Below are 12,634 nucleotides of genomic sequence, written 5' to 3' on the forward strand. Positions count from 1 at the left end.
ATAAAGGGTACAAGTATTTATTAAATGTTTTGGTAAAATTTCATTTGCTCTACAATATTTAATTTGAATAATATTTTAATAATTGAGAAAAAAAAATTGACAGTCTAATAAAAGCAGCTCTTTTACTATGATGATAACTAAATTAATCTTGTTTCATGGGGTTTATTTTTTTATTTTGACAATAGAATTTATATCCCTTTGGATGGGAAAGGTGTTTGCATGTGTGTGTATATATATATATATATATGTTGTGTGTGTGTTTGTGTGTATGCATGAATTGGGTAATCATGGAGACAGATATTCAAATGTGAATGATTTGGTTTTGAATGCAATTTGAAGTTTAAGAGGGAAACTCAATGTACTGAGAGACTGTTTGGTGTGTGTTTGTGTGGATAGAGGGAGAGAATTATACTTTTATTATTATTATTATCATTATTATATAGTAATCATGACTGAATCCATTATCACTATCTGTGAAAAAAGGCAAGATATATACACACACACACACATATATATATATATATGACTGCATGGGCTTTTGGCTTAGGTACCCCTCAAATTCACCTACAAAGATGATGATGCTTTCATTTTCACCAACCTTACTTTTTTTCAGTGATAAGCAGCTTTTGTGCTGGAATTAAATGATCAAATAGTTGTGTTTAATTTTTTGTTTATTCATCAATTTTATTTATTTTTAGTTTTAAGAGGTTAGTACGAGTCGATTTTCAAATGGGTTAATTTTATAAGATATATATATATATATTTGTATGCGTAAACAAGAGAGTAGTGTAATTTTGCGGTTTAAATATTGTGGTCAGAGATGTGGACCTTGAGAAAGGAGAAAGGAGAAAGGAGAAGGAAGATGGCATTTAGAAAGACAAAAAACAGTTGCCCATTTTAATGCCCTTTAGAACACACATCCACCCACGCACCATTTTGCTCGCTCATACACTCTTTCTTTTCCTTGAGTAAATTTATACAAATATATAAAAATCATAAATACTATTAATATTAATTTGTAATAATTTAATTGGCTTATATATTCATATGTATATGTGTTATTTAATATTTTAGCAAATAAAAAAGAAGATTGTGTGATGCAGACAGCCTCCAGCATTGAGCTTGAAAAAACAAACTACAAAAATCAGAATATCTTTTCTCGTCAAATTGTAATCTCTTTTGGATTTTAATTTTGTTGACTTCAAACTAAATACATTTTCCACAGCTGAAATCATCCACGTGAGTTAAAAAATATTACTTGATTGCCAAATAAAATTTATATATATAATTTAACTACTATTTACTATAACTTTTTTTATTAGTTAAATTATAATTACTTTTTGGAAGATTAAAACAATTTAATTTCAAAGTCGAATCAAAATTGAAGAGAGAGAGAGAGAGAGAGAGAGAAATAAATGAGAAGAGAGTTATGAGAATCACGTGAGACCACAAAATCCAAAACCAAATCTAACGGAAGATTCACGAGAAGATGCAATAGCCAATCACAATTAACCAAACACTCCCTCTTATTATTATCATTATATATATCGTATATATATATATGAGATCACTCTCTATGCTTACTAGCCCACATATGTAGGGTAACCCTCAAACTTTCTTACAAAAACTGCCCTATCCATTTACGACGCATGCCTTCTATAAATTCCCATGCACGACTTGATTATTATATACACTAATCGCATCGTCGTCGTCATCATCATCGTCAACCTCCAGCTTCTGCAATTAAACCAAAATTCAAATCCACTTTTACAGGGATGATGACATGTCAAAATCCAACCCCTGTATGTCCTGTCACCGTCACCTTAGATTCTCTCTCAAGATGGTTTTTTCTCTTCTTAGATTTATCCATAGCTGCAACAACAGAGTAAAGGAGACACAGGCCCTCGGCCACCCACTACGACTAGGTGCCCTTTATGTTTGAAGTCACCTAATAAAGTAAGGGTACCCTAAATATATACATAATAAGTTGGGTTAATTAACCTCCTGGGAGTTTATAGGACACTACCCTACACCCAAAACCGTGAAAAAGCACTAGGGTTGCCACAAAATCTTTATGGGTCAGTAAAAATTCAATTTGGTGACTCCTAGTTCTATACGGGCTAGAACAAGATCTTTGTATGTTTAACCCAAATGATTCGAGTTTAAAATCAAAATTTAAAAAGAAAAATGTTCATGTCTTCATCCTCATCTTCTTCCTGTTATTGTTGGGTAAGATTTTACTAGTTTAGTGAAAGAAAATCAGGAAGGGATGTTTCTATTTATGGAAAACAGGACTTTTATGATCAAACATCATCTTTTTGACTCATCACCAAGCGAACAAAAAGGAAAGACCTTTATGTATTATATTAATGGCTTCCCCCTCATGTGCTCGTAATTGGGTATCTAATAGTTTTCCCTTTTGCCCAATGGATCAACAACAACTTTACTTCGGGTCGGATCCCGCGTAGATTCTCTTTCCATATTTCCAATATCTTTAAGATACATTTTATATATATATATATATATATATCAAATTTCATGTTCTACTTTAATTTTTGAATTCTTTGAACCTTTAATCATGTTACATGAAATATACACCCACTTAGAAATCAAGTTTAGAATTTGATTTTATTATATAAAGGTTTGTTCTTGAAGGCGCAGATTAAAATCTTTACCTCAGGGTGTGAAGTCATATGGGGCAGATAACAGCCGCCCGGTCATAATCTGATGTGATTAGATGATTATGGCCACATGATCTATCAGCAAGAATTGATGAAGGTCAACATATCAAGTTTAGGAGGATTTCGGAACATTAGTAGTTGAGTCAGCTATCAAATTATATAGATACATATACTTACAAACTATTATATATATATATATATTGTAGTTGACAGGACACCCTGAAGAGCCCAATTTCTGTCATTTTTTGACGGCTAAACCCCTATGCAGTATCTAGGATGTATATACTTTTATATATATATATATACACACCCCATTTATCTGAAGAACAAAACTGATGGATGCTCTGTAAACGTATATGGTTGGCCAGTGCTGCTATTCCACAGATTTGAGATGTCCAATCTTTCAGAAGTACAAGTTGGCATCAAATAGAAATGAAAAGAGCTACCATACATACACCCACTTGAAAACTTTGATTGGAAGCCTGCAAATCAGTTTCCTAGTCACCATCAAGGATTTTCTTGCACCTAACTAAGAATTCTTCATCCTGGATAGGTGTTAATCGTTGAAACTAGTTCTCATCTAGTTGATTGCTGATTTTGGTAATCCCATTAAAGATCCACAATCAACTTAACTAAATTAAATTTATTGAGATTTACTTGGAGCTGAATAAGGGGGAATACAAACAGTGCCTTATTGCCCATCTCCCTCTAGCCTGTTTAGGTTCCATGAAAGATGAAAACCTCTTCCCTCTGTTCTTCCTCACTCAAAGTAAGTGAGGTATGAGAAAGAAATGTCAGTTTAGAGATATCCCTGCTAAACAGTAGATCGCATCTTCGTGAGAGCAACCAAGAGGGTGCTTCGGATAGCATGCAACGGGAAACAACTAAAATTCACTTGCTGACTAGATACTATAGACATGAGAACAAGGGTGCTTCAGATAATTATGCATTCATTACATATTGGCCGAAGTTACTAAATTACTATGTTTAAAAATTAACATGAAGGCATGAAGTGTTCAAGGCACCCACAAATTACTCCGGGAACTAAGAATGTTGATAGGAAACGGATCAACTCAGATTTTGTTTTTGAGTCTGTCAGGGAAACGAGCAATAGATTCAAATGATCCCCTTACGAGCAGTGAATTGGAGTGAAAATGCGAAGAGCCTGAAGTATTCTAGGCATCTCTACCAGCATAGAGAAATTTTAAATATTTTTCACCAGTGAGTTCATCATATTGTTTCCTATTCTGGATTTGATTTGAGTTTGTTTGAGGGCATTGATATTTTACACAGCCTCGAAAAGGAGGTAATCCTATCAGACTTGGATACTACTGTTTCAGATTCTCATTTCTTAGCAACACCTCAATAATAAATTGACTCTTTTTTCTTCACGAAGATAATTAACTTGTCACTTAAACCAAACCTTTCTGCGGTAAAAGTCTCTCGGAAGAGCAGGAGAATCAAGACCTTGTACATGTTATGGATTGGATAAAATATACCAAAAGATCAACTATGAGTGACGGGTAAAAAGTAAAGAAATTGAATGCAAAGGAGTAAAGGTACAACTCATGGAGACGGCACTATATCTACTTCAAGTTTCCATCGGTACACAATATTTAAAATCAGAGGATAAGATACCTACAATTACAAAAAAGTTAAATAAACTCTCTGAGATTCAATTCAAAATACCAAAATATACAAAAAGGCGACATGTATCCAAGATGATACTTACCTGTTGCAATTACCCTGAAGTATTATCGACTGTATAATAGTTCAGTTAACATTAAGGTACATCCACACCAAAATCGCTGATCAATATCACCACCTCCGTACAAGTGATGTGAGCAACTGCCAGAACACATTAAAATTCTATATTAAGAATCTGCCTCTGCATGTTTGCAGAAGTTCAAGTTGATATAAAGTTTGCAAAAACAGCCAGATATTCCAATGATCATGCCCATTTTTGGGATGAATTTACAGCATTACACTTGTGAGCTAACTGGGGGATAAAATTCTATCTCACAATTATAAGGAATCCTATCTCCAAACACTTGCAGGCTTCCGGTTCCTAGATGGGCTATAAGGAACTCCACCAGAAGCACCTCTCTTACATAGAAAGCTAAGATTCTGTTCCATAGATAAAAAAATTTTAAGACAATTAAAATAGTTTTAAAACAAATACTAAAAGCAAACATTTTAAAATTTACAAACTCCATTTCAGTTTTCACTATTTATCTTTTTTATTGGTAACTAAGTTATATAATTTTGTAAATAGTAGATGTATAAATCTTTGAAAATAAAACTAAAAGTATTTTCATATACTAAACAGACTCTAAAATTACTAATTCAAAATTGATCTTTATCTTTCAAACCACACAATAGAATCATTATGGAAGCATTTGGTACATGGAACACATTTTCTTCTTTCACTTTTATTTTCATATACGTATAAATATTTATAAATATATCGATTAGTACAAACATACATATATACAAATATTTATGGATCTAGTAAGATACATATATACACTATAACTCTATATATATATATATATATACACCCGCAGGTAGATATGTAGTTGTTGATTTGTAGGCATATACCATATGAATGTAAGTATGTATATTTTATATATTTATGTAGGAACAGATGTTCATGGAAAAAGGTATGTACATGCATGGTACTCAAGCATGGGTAAAAGATAGTTTTCAAAAGAACACAACTAAAGAAAACTTCTTATTATTGTAAAACTCTTACAGTTTTCACTCATTTTCTGAATATTGTTTTGATCTTTGACAGCCATGGACACTTTTACCTATACACATAAACATGTGCATGGGAAATAATAAGAAATTATTCCATACACTAAACAGAGTAATGCAGCCTAAGATCCTTCTCTTTCCACAATAAGATTCTCTACTAGAACTCCCACAGATTCTGGCGACAAAGCTATAACTACATTATTTCTGAGTTAAGCAGGAAAGATGTTTGGTACCTCAAATAATTCAAATGGGCTTCCATGTCGGTATACATCAGTCTTCTTGCTTGTTTCATTGAGAATTGTGCTGACCACCATTGTTCTCCATCCAACTAGCAAAACAGCAGTACTTCCCATTGTCACTAATATGAAATTAGTTGGAGGAATATGCCCCAATGTCACTGCCCTAATAATTAATCCCAGCTGCAAAGAAAGAAGGATATGAAAGAAATTGTCAGACACTAAATATAAGTGAAAAAAACCACTGGGTGCTGAATCGTAATACATGTCCACAGTCAAAACAACATTAAAGAAAAAGGTACTATAAAACTAGCCCTTGCGAGGATAAGAGTTATTTTCAGATGGTTTGAATTGATCACAACAACATCGAACATGGCAATGCTATATTCGCGTTCCCCAACCAGGATTTCAATAATCTCAGCAAGTTGTTTTTGAAATACAAATCTCAGTAAGTGGAGAGTTGAATTTTAAGTCACGAAGAAATATCATAGACGCCAACATCTTTCATCTTAAAGTACAGGGAGAAAATTGTTATCAGTCTTCCCTTTTATCCACCATATACATTTCAGAAAGAGGATCTAATACATGTCCTAATATTGGTATCTGTAGGGAAATTAGACCCGCAACTGAATTACCCCCAGCCCCTTGAAGAAGCACCTCATGTGCGTGCAGGAACCAATGCCCCCGATCCTAAGATCTAGGGTCAGCTCAACGAACTACATGCTTATGTACTAGTTGCCTTAGCAAGAAAGCTGACAGCATAAATAGTCATATCAAGTAGCATCCTTAGAATTTAGAGATCCCACGATCTCATATCCAAATAGACCATTCCCTGGAGCTCGAACACCCAACAAGAAGTCAGCTGAACCAACAGGAAACACATATATCGTCGCCTATCTTGGTGATCAACCCCCTATGATAAAGAATGTGGAACTTCTAGATTATCTAAATAGTTTAGGAATCATAATTCAATTAAATATAAAACTATTGTCCTACTTAGAAGTCTATTATTATAGTTTTAGTAGCTTTAAGATATTAGTCTTATTTGTACTTCATTTTCCTATTTTTATTTCTGAAACTATTTCTTAACTTATATAACATTAATATTTCTTAGTCTAATCTTCCTTGAAAATGATACTTAGGAAACATTATAAATATTTTGTTAATCTTGCTTTTGAGACAGACTTTAGTTATTCAACAAAATACTTTGAGAAAGTTTCTTAATTTCTAGTTATGCTATGCAATCAAATCCTTAAGCATGATATTTAAGATTTCTTATATAGGATTTCAATTATTCAATAAAATACTTTAAGTGAGTTTCTTAATGTTCTAGTTGCATGATGCAATCAACCCCTTAAGCATAATGTTTAAGATTCATTAACAATCATGTCTAGATTTTTAGCCCAGATAGATATCTAAGGAGGCAAATCAACTATTATCCTACATCAGCTTATAATCACAACCTTAAATCCAGATAGAGATAATCCTTTTGGTACCCCCATTTTCCCTGAGCTGCTAGCTTGGCTATGATCCAGATGCTTTCTGCTCTCTTTTCGCTGCCACTACTCCCTCAACTCTTGAAGAGTTCAAACGGGAGACAACTCTGGTTGTCTGCCAACCCCAATTTGTTTTAAGAATTAGGATCTTCACATCACAACAATTATGAAGCAATGAATATCCCACGTAACTGACTGGTTGTCAATCCCATGAACTGAATTAAAAACCCTATAAATTTGGTTCACAGACGGAAAATCAAGGAATTTACAAAAAAAATGAATAGATTTAAAGCAATTCAAGTTCTATAATCAGATTTGCAAGGGGTTACCATCTAAACGAAGACAGGAATTTGGTAAATTACAAACCATTAAATACACAAATATATGGCAAAAACTGAAGGCATCAGACCAAGTTTAATTGATTTTGTTTCGGGTTTTATAAAAAAAATCCAAATTTTCAATTTAATTTTCAAAGTAAATATGTAAAATTTTTAGGAATTATCATCCACATGCAAAGAGATAAAAGGCAATTATATAGCCATTTAGGTTGAAATGTTACAGGGATCCCAAGAGCCCATGATTTGGCAGCAGCAAGAACACCCTTGGACAAACCATTCGTTCCACGCCCATCCTCCGAATAACCTCCGAGAAAATATGCACTCAAAAACCATCCTAATACACATAATCTGGTTAAAAACAATCAAACAAAGTTCTTTCAATCAAAAGAAAAGAAAACTTTATACCGGCAATAAAAGGGTCAGCAGTACGCAAAGTTTCAATGCCGAGGACAGGAAACCCATGACTGAATCTTCCAATTGCAGAGAACAATAACAACGCCAGTACATCCCCACCTGCAAGTAAACCCAGACGACTGGAACCCAAAAGTCCGAATTCAAAATTCATTCATCGGAAATAACAAGCCAAAAAAATAATTTAAAAAAAAGATATAAAAGAAACTGTTGCAAAAGAATTTACCCCCATCTGCGGAGACGGGAAGAAAAATTGGGTTTATCGAACTGGATAACGCCCTCGAGAGGGACAGTGTCTTGACCGACGAGAACGGTATCTTCATTGGGGAAGGGAGGAGGAGGAGAGATTGAAGAAGGTTTAGTAGCAGAGGCTGAATCGAGACCGCCATCGGCTTTGGCAATGGGGAGACGGAGTCGGCGTTTGGAGATGGGGATGAAGAAGGGGTAGGAGAAGGGAGTGGAAGTTGGCTTGGCCACGAATTTGAGAGGTGAAGGGGATGAAAGCGTACATCTCCTGGCTGACAGAGGCCCGTTTGGAGAGCTCAGAACCAGCATTTTCTCCTCTTCTTCCTCCTACAGTTGCCACTCGTTTGCCGTTTCAACTTTTTTTGTCTGAAACTGAACCAAGGAGATAAACAGACAAATAAATTCAAAGTCACCCGCACCAATTGGACCAGCTCACGGCCCTAAAATTTGTACTCTGTCACAATTCTGAAGTTATTCGTAATTTATAAAACTACTTTAAAAATATTTACGACACCATATTATTTCAGAAATACAAAAAATAATTTAAAAGATAAATTTGATTGTTGGAAATTTTTTATATTAAACATCTATTCTTTTATCAATCTACGCATAAAAAGCTACGAATTAGAATATTCTCGTGAATGTCACTTTTAAATTATTAAAAAAAATGGAAATTAATTTTAATAAGAAAAATTCAAAAGTTACAATGGAGACTTACTCTTGCAAAATATTTTTACGTTTTCAACAAGTATATTTTTCACCTAATCCAGTTGACATTATTTTTTCTTCACTGCCAATCTAGCATCTCTTGTTCAAATTTAAATTCTTTACATAATAAATTCCCTTAAAATTTCCCAGATTAATTATCAGATTTTATAACATCTACAGAATTAACAGGCAAGACCATCCAACAAGTTATTTTCAACGACAACTTGGCATTTATGCAATTGCAACCTCTTGATTTTTTGGCTGGCCATAGAGCCGACGTTCTCAACCAAGAACAGCAAGTTTCTTCTTGCAGCAAGCCCAGCTACCACAGCGTTTCCGAAACGCTCAAAAGAAAAGCAATCACTAAATCCGCACCAAACCATACAAAACGCTTCATGTAAACCGCATACATCAACAAGAGATATCCAGCCAGGGCAGTCTGCCTCAAGTTGTAAGCTCGGTAAAATTACACCTTCCTCCCTCAATGCTCATCATCCCATATGGGTTAACTGATACATGGAAATGTAGCTGATGGAAAGTATATACTATCAAAATGGGTAACCTACGTTCGCAAAGAATCCAAACAAATCTGACAAGCAAGTAATATTGCTTTTCGATTGGAGGACGCAGATAAGAAAAATAGAAACAATTTATGTTCCTTTTAATATCTGCCAACTTTCCATTACTGGAATAAAAGGAAGTTGAAGAACGAATGTATATTTAGAAATAAGATGTCAAAGCCACAGTTCTGCCATTACGGCAAAGAAACCTCCAAAGACCACAATGATTTCTCATGTACTATGTATATGACTAAATATACCCATATGAACACTCAAGAGATGAAAATACTTGGATTTTTCCCTCCTATCAAAACAAACCAAAATCCACCACTTCCAACTTCATGGGTCCTGCCAACTGCTAAGCTTGTTATTCTGCTTAAACATTCCTACTCTACACAAGCATCCGCAAGTCAGGAAAGAACCAAATGCCAAAAAAAGATTTCTATTGTGATAATATTTGCAGAGCACGATCAACCATAGACCCTTCCTAGGAAGATGATGGAATCAGTTCCAGGGACACAAAACCACAAAGCATTGAGTAGAAAAAAACATTAAATGAATTTCAATCCAACAAATATTCATAGTCAGACTTTACTAGGCTCATAAGGACATCAGCAGGGGAATTACTTCAAAAGGTCAATGATAAAACTTTGCCCCAAAAACGTAAAGGCAGTAAATAGTACTAATTCTTGACTTTGATCATGCAAAGCACACAATTTATCAAAGAAAAAACAAAAAGAAAAACAAAAGTAAATTAGACAATTAAGTTGCCCTGCAAAGAAGGAGCTTTGAAAAAGGTACAAAAGGAAGGGAACACAAAAGGACTCGAGTGAGCGAGAAAAAGTATCCAACAGCTAATTACTCATAGACCATAATGTACAAGAATACTTTACAAGAAATGAAAAATGAAAACAACAAAATAAGGTTAAGACAACTGAATGAGATCCTTAGTAATGTCAATACCTGAAAGCAGCAATACTTAAAGGTCTATTAGTTATAAGAATACAATTTTCAGGTCCAACATCATTTACTACTTCATTAACAAACAGGAAAGAGAAGCACAGAGAAAGCTGAGGTGAAAGCATTTATATTACAGAAGGCTGATTCTGTACTGGAATTACTAAACTAGAGTCAAATGGTAGCAAACAGCATGGTTATGAAACAGAAAATAAAATTAAAGAAAACAGACACCTAAACAGAAACAGTTAAATCAGCCCTAACCCAATCAGTAAAAGAATTTACTAACCCTTCAATGCCCACAAGAAATATGCATAGTGGTTATCTAGAAACATCTACATGTAAAGTTTTAGGTTTTCCATCAAGACCTCTCCTTTTCTGTTTGCTAGAGGCACCACCACCAGTTTTATTCAAACCCAAAGAATCAATATCCAATTTTAAACCTTCAAATTGGGTTGATATCGAGTCAACTGGCAAGTGTCCATTCCCACCAACAACCTGATCCAATTTCAAGTCCAATCCAGGCCCTCCTATCGCATTGTATCCACCTCCCACCATACCCATAGGATCAACACCACCATTCATGTAAGCAGGATAAACTGGCGCATTGCCATAAGGCAGAGAGCAAATCCTAGTTCCAGGCATCACAGGAGGGTACCAAGGGCTCCTAGGAGCAAGAGGAGGAACCACATAACCAACCCCATCATATCCGACCATAGGGTAACCACAACCATAAACACCCATTCCGTAAAGAAATCCACCAATACCAGTGTATCCGGAAGGAGGACCATAACCAGGGAGCATCCCATATGCAGGACTATTAGGAGGGTACTCACAAAACTGAGAACTGTTATAGGAAGGTCCTGTACCAACTCCAAACTGTGTGTTAGAATTACTGTTAGTGGCATGAATTCCCTCCTTAGGTACGGCCCTCTTTACCTCCACAAACCTACTGTTCAACTCATGAAAATTCTTCTGCATAACATTCTCAACAGATTCCTCCGAATCAAAGGTAACAAAGCCAAAGCCCCTAGGCCGGTTTGTCATGCTGTCATGCATCACAACTACATCAGTTATCCTACCAAACCTCTCAAAGTAATTCTTGAACTCTTCCTCAGTTAAACTAGCTGATAAACCACCTACAAAAATCTTTTTAGTTCTAAACTGATTATCGATGTTACCATTACCATTAATTTCAATCTCTCCAAAATTCTGTTGTTCTCTGGGTTGATTTTTTTGCAGTTGTTGCTGATGGTTTTGATGTTGTTCACCTCTGGGTATGGCTTTTTTCACTTCTACCTAAAAAAAATTAAATTAAAGTTAGAAAGCCAGAACAAAGTGAAATGGTACTTCAACTTATTCGCTCTCTTCATAACTCCGGCAAAAAAAAGTGAAATTTGAAGTTGGAACTTGTCTTCCAGTTCCAACTTTAAAATCAATTGAGGGTATTAAAATTTAATGTAACTTTCCAGTTAACCTAACTTAACAACAAGAAACCTAATTTTTTCTGTTACTTTACAAAAATTTCCACAGGAAGCAAGAATCGTTCTCCAAACGTCTTTTATTTACAAGAAAAAGGAATAACAAAAGAAATAAAGAAATGGTACACCAACTGACCGTTCTTCCTAGTATAACGTGAGTGTCTTGAAGAGCTTTATCAGCTGATGAAGAATCAGAAAACCAAACAAAGCCAAAACCCCTAGGATTCTTCGTACACCTGTCCTTAGCTACAACTGAGCCTAACACGATACCGTATCTGCTGAAATGCTCCTTCAGGATATCTTCGCTCGTCTCTCGAGAAATCCCTCCTACGAACAATTTGCCTTGCTCCGATTCCATGTTCCAAACCCCTAACTTCCCCAATTCCACCAATAACCAAGAAACCCCAAATACTTGGCCAACCCCAAAATTCACAAATGCTACAAGAAACCAAGAACCCTAACCCTAATTCGACAACACCGCAGGTAGCATATAACAGAACGATAAATTGGAAATACTTACCTCCAAAGAAAACCTAACTTTACCTTCCCCGGAATTTTAATTGAAACCCTAACTAACGATAGTCGAGATCAGGTGAAAACGAAGGTAGCAGAACTTACGACAGAGACCTGCGCCTGGATCGGTTTTTTTAAGTGAGGAGTTAAGATTGGGCTCGTATGGTAAAATACGATAGCGATAAATCATTTCATGGGCCCGAGTCACGTAAGATCAGGCCCATCAAAAGGCATGAGTACAACTGAT

The 12,634-nt window shown here is 35.1% G+C and overlaps 2 protein-coding genes across 5 annotated transcripts; both read right to left on the reverse strand.

Annotated features, from left to right (window-relative positions):
- Nucleotides 1–4,198: 4,198 nt before the first annotated feature.
- On the reverse strand, nucleotides 4,199–10,251 carry LOC110807824 (uncharacterized). Of its 4 annotated transcripts, XR_015819853.1 has the most exons (7): nucleotides 9,123–10,251; nucleotides 8,149–8,540; nucleotides 7,917–8,044; nucleotides 7,733–7,845; nucleotides 5,675–5,860; nucleotides 4,414–4,529; nucleotides 4,199–4,319 (listed from the first exon to the last, which is right to left on the reverse strand). XR_015819853.1 is itself a non-coding variant. In XM_088221358.1 (6 exons), exons 2-6 carry the CDS (start codon nucleotides 8,475–8,477, stop codon nucleotides 4,500–4,502), a joined length of 786 nt encoding a protein of 261 aa, XP_088077484.1. In that variant the 5' UTR covers nucleotides 8,478–8,540; nucleotides 9,123–10,251; the 3' UTR covers nucleotides 4,236–4,499. The 4 variants fall into 4 exon arrangements, 3 of the variants coding, with proteins under 3 accessions (XP_088077484.1, XP_088077483.1, XP_088077482.1); XM_088221358.1 differs by having other exon boundaries at nucleotides 4,236–4,529; XM_088221357.1 differs by lacking the exons at nucleotides 4,199–4,319; nucleotides 4,414–4,529 and adding an exon at nucleotides 4,536–4,808.
- Nucleotides 10,252–10,387: 136 nt separating this feature from the next.
- RBP1 (RNA-binding protein 1) lies at nucleotides 10,388–12,521 on the reverse strand. Its single transcript, XM_022033709.2, has 2 exons — nucleotides 12,011–12,521; nucleotides 10,388–11,692 (listed from the first exon to the last, which is right to left on the reverse strand). The coding sequence occupies exons 1-2, from the start codon at nucleotides 12,230–12,232 to the stop codon at nucleotides 10,715–10,717; spliced, it is 1,200 nt and encodes a 399-aa protein (XP_021889401.1). The 5' UTR covers nucleotides 12,233–12,521; the 3' UTR covers nucleotides 10,388–10,714.
- Nucleotides 12,522–12,634: the final 113 nt, after the last annotated feature.

Source organism: Carica papaya, chromosome 1 (genome assembly GCF_054855325.1).
Source record: "Carica papaya isolate Zhongbai chromosome 1, ASM5485532v1, whole genome shotgun sequence".
NCBI lineage: Eukaryota > Viridiplantae > Streptophyta > Magnoliopsida > Brassicales > Caricaceae > Carica > Carica papaya.

Excerpts from the sequence above, each read along its gene's own strand:
- LOC110807824 (XM_088221356.1), bottom strand. The coding sequence starts at position 8,477 with ATGCTGGTTCTGAGCTCTCCAAACGGGCCTCTGTCAGCCAGGAGATGT. Across the intron at positions 7,846-7,916 it reads TGCTGACCCTTTTATTGCCG|GATGGTTTTTGAGTGCATAT; the intron begins GTATAAAGTTTT and ends TATGTGTATTAG. Across the intron at positions 5,495-5,674 it reads GCCCATTTGAATTATTTGAG|GTAAAAGTGTCCATGGCTGT; the intron begins GTACCAAACATC and ends TTATGTGTATAG.
- RBP1 (XM_022033709.2), bottom strand. The coding sequence starts at position 12,232 with ATGGAATCGGAGCAAGGCAAATTGTTCGTAGGAGGGATTTCTCGAGAG. Across the intron at positions 11,693-12,010 it reads ACGTTATACTAGGAAGAACG|GTAGAAGTGAAAAAAGCCAT; the intron begins GTCAGTTGGTGT and ends AATTTTTTTTAG.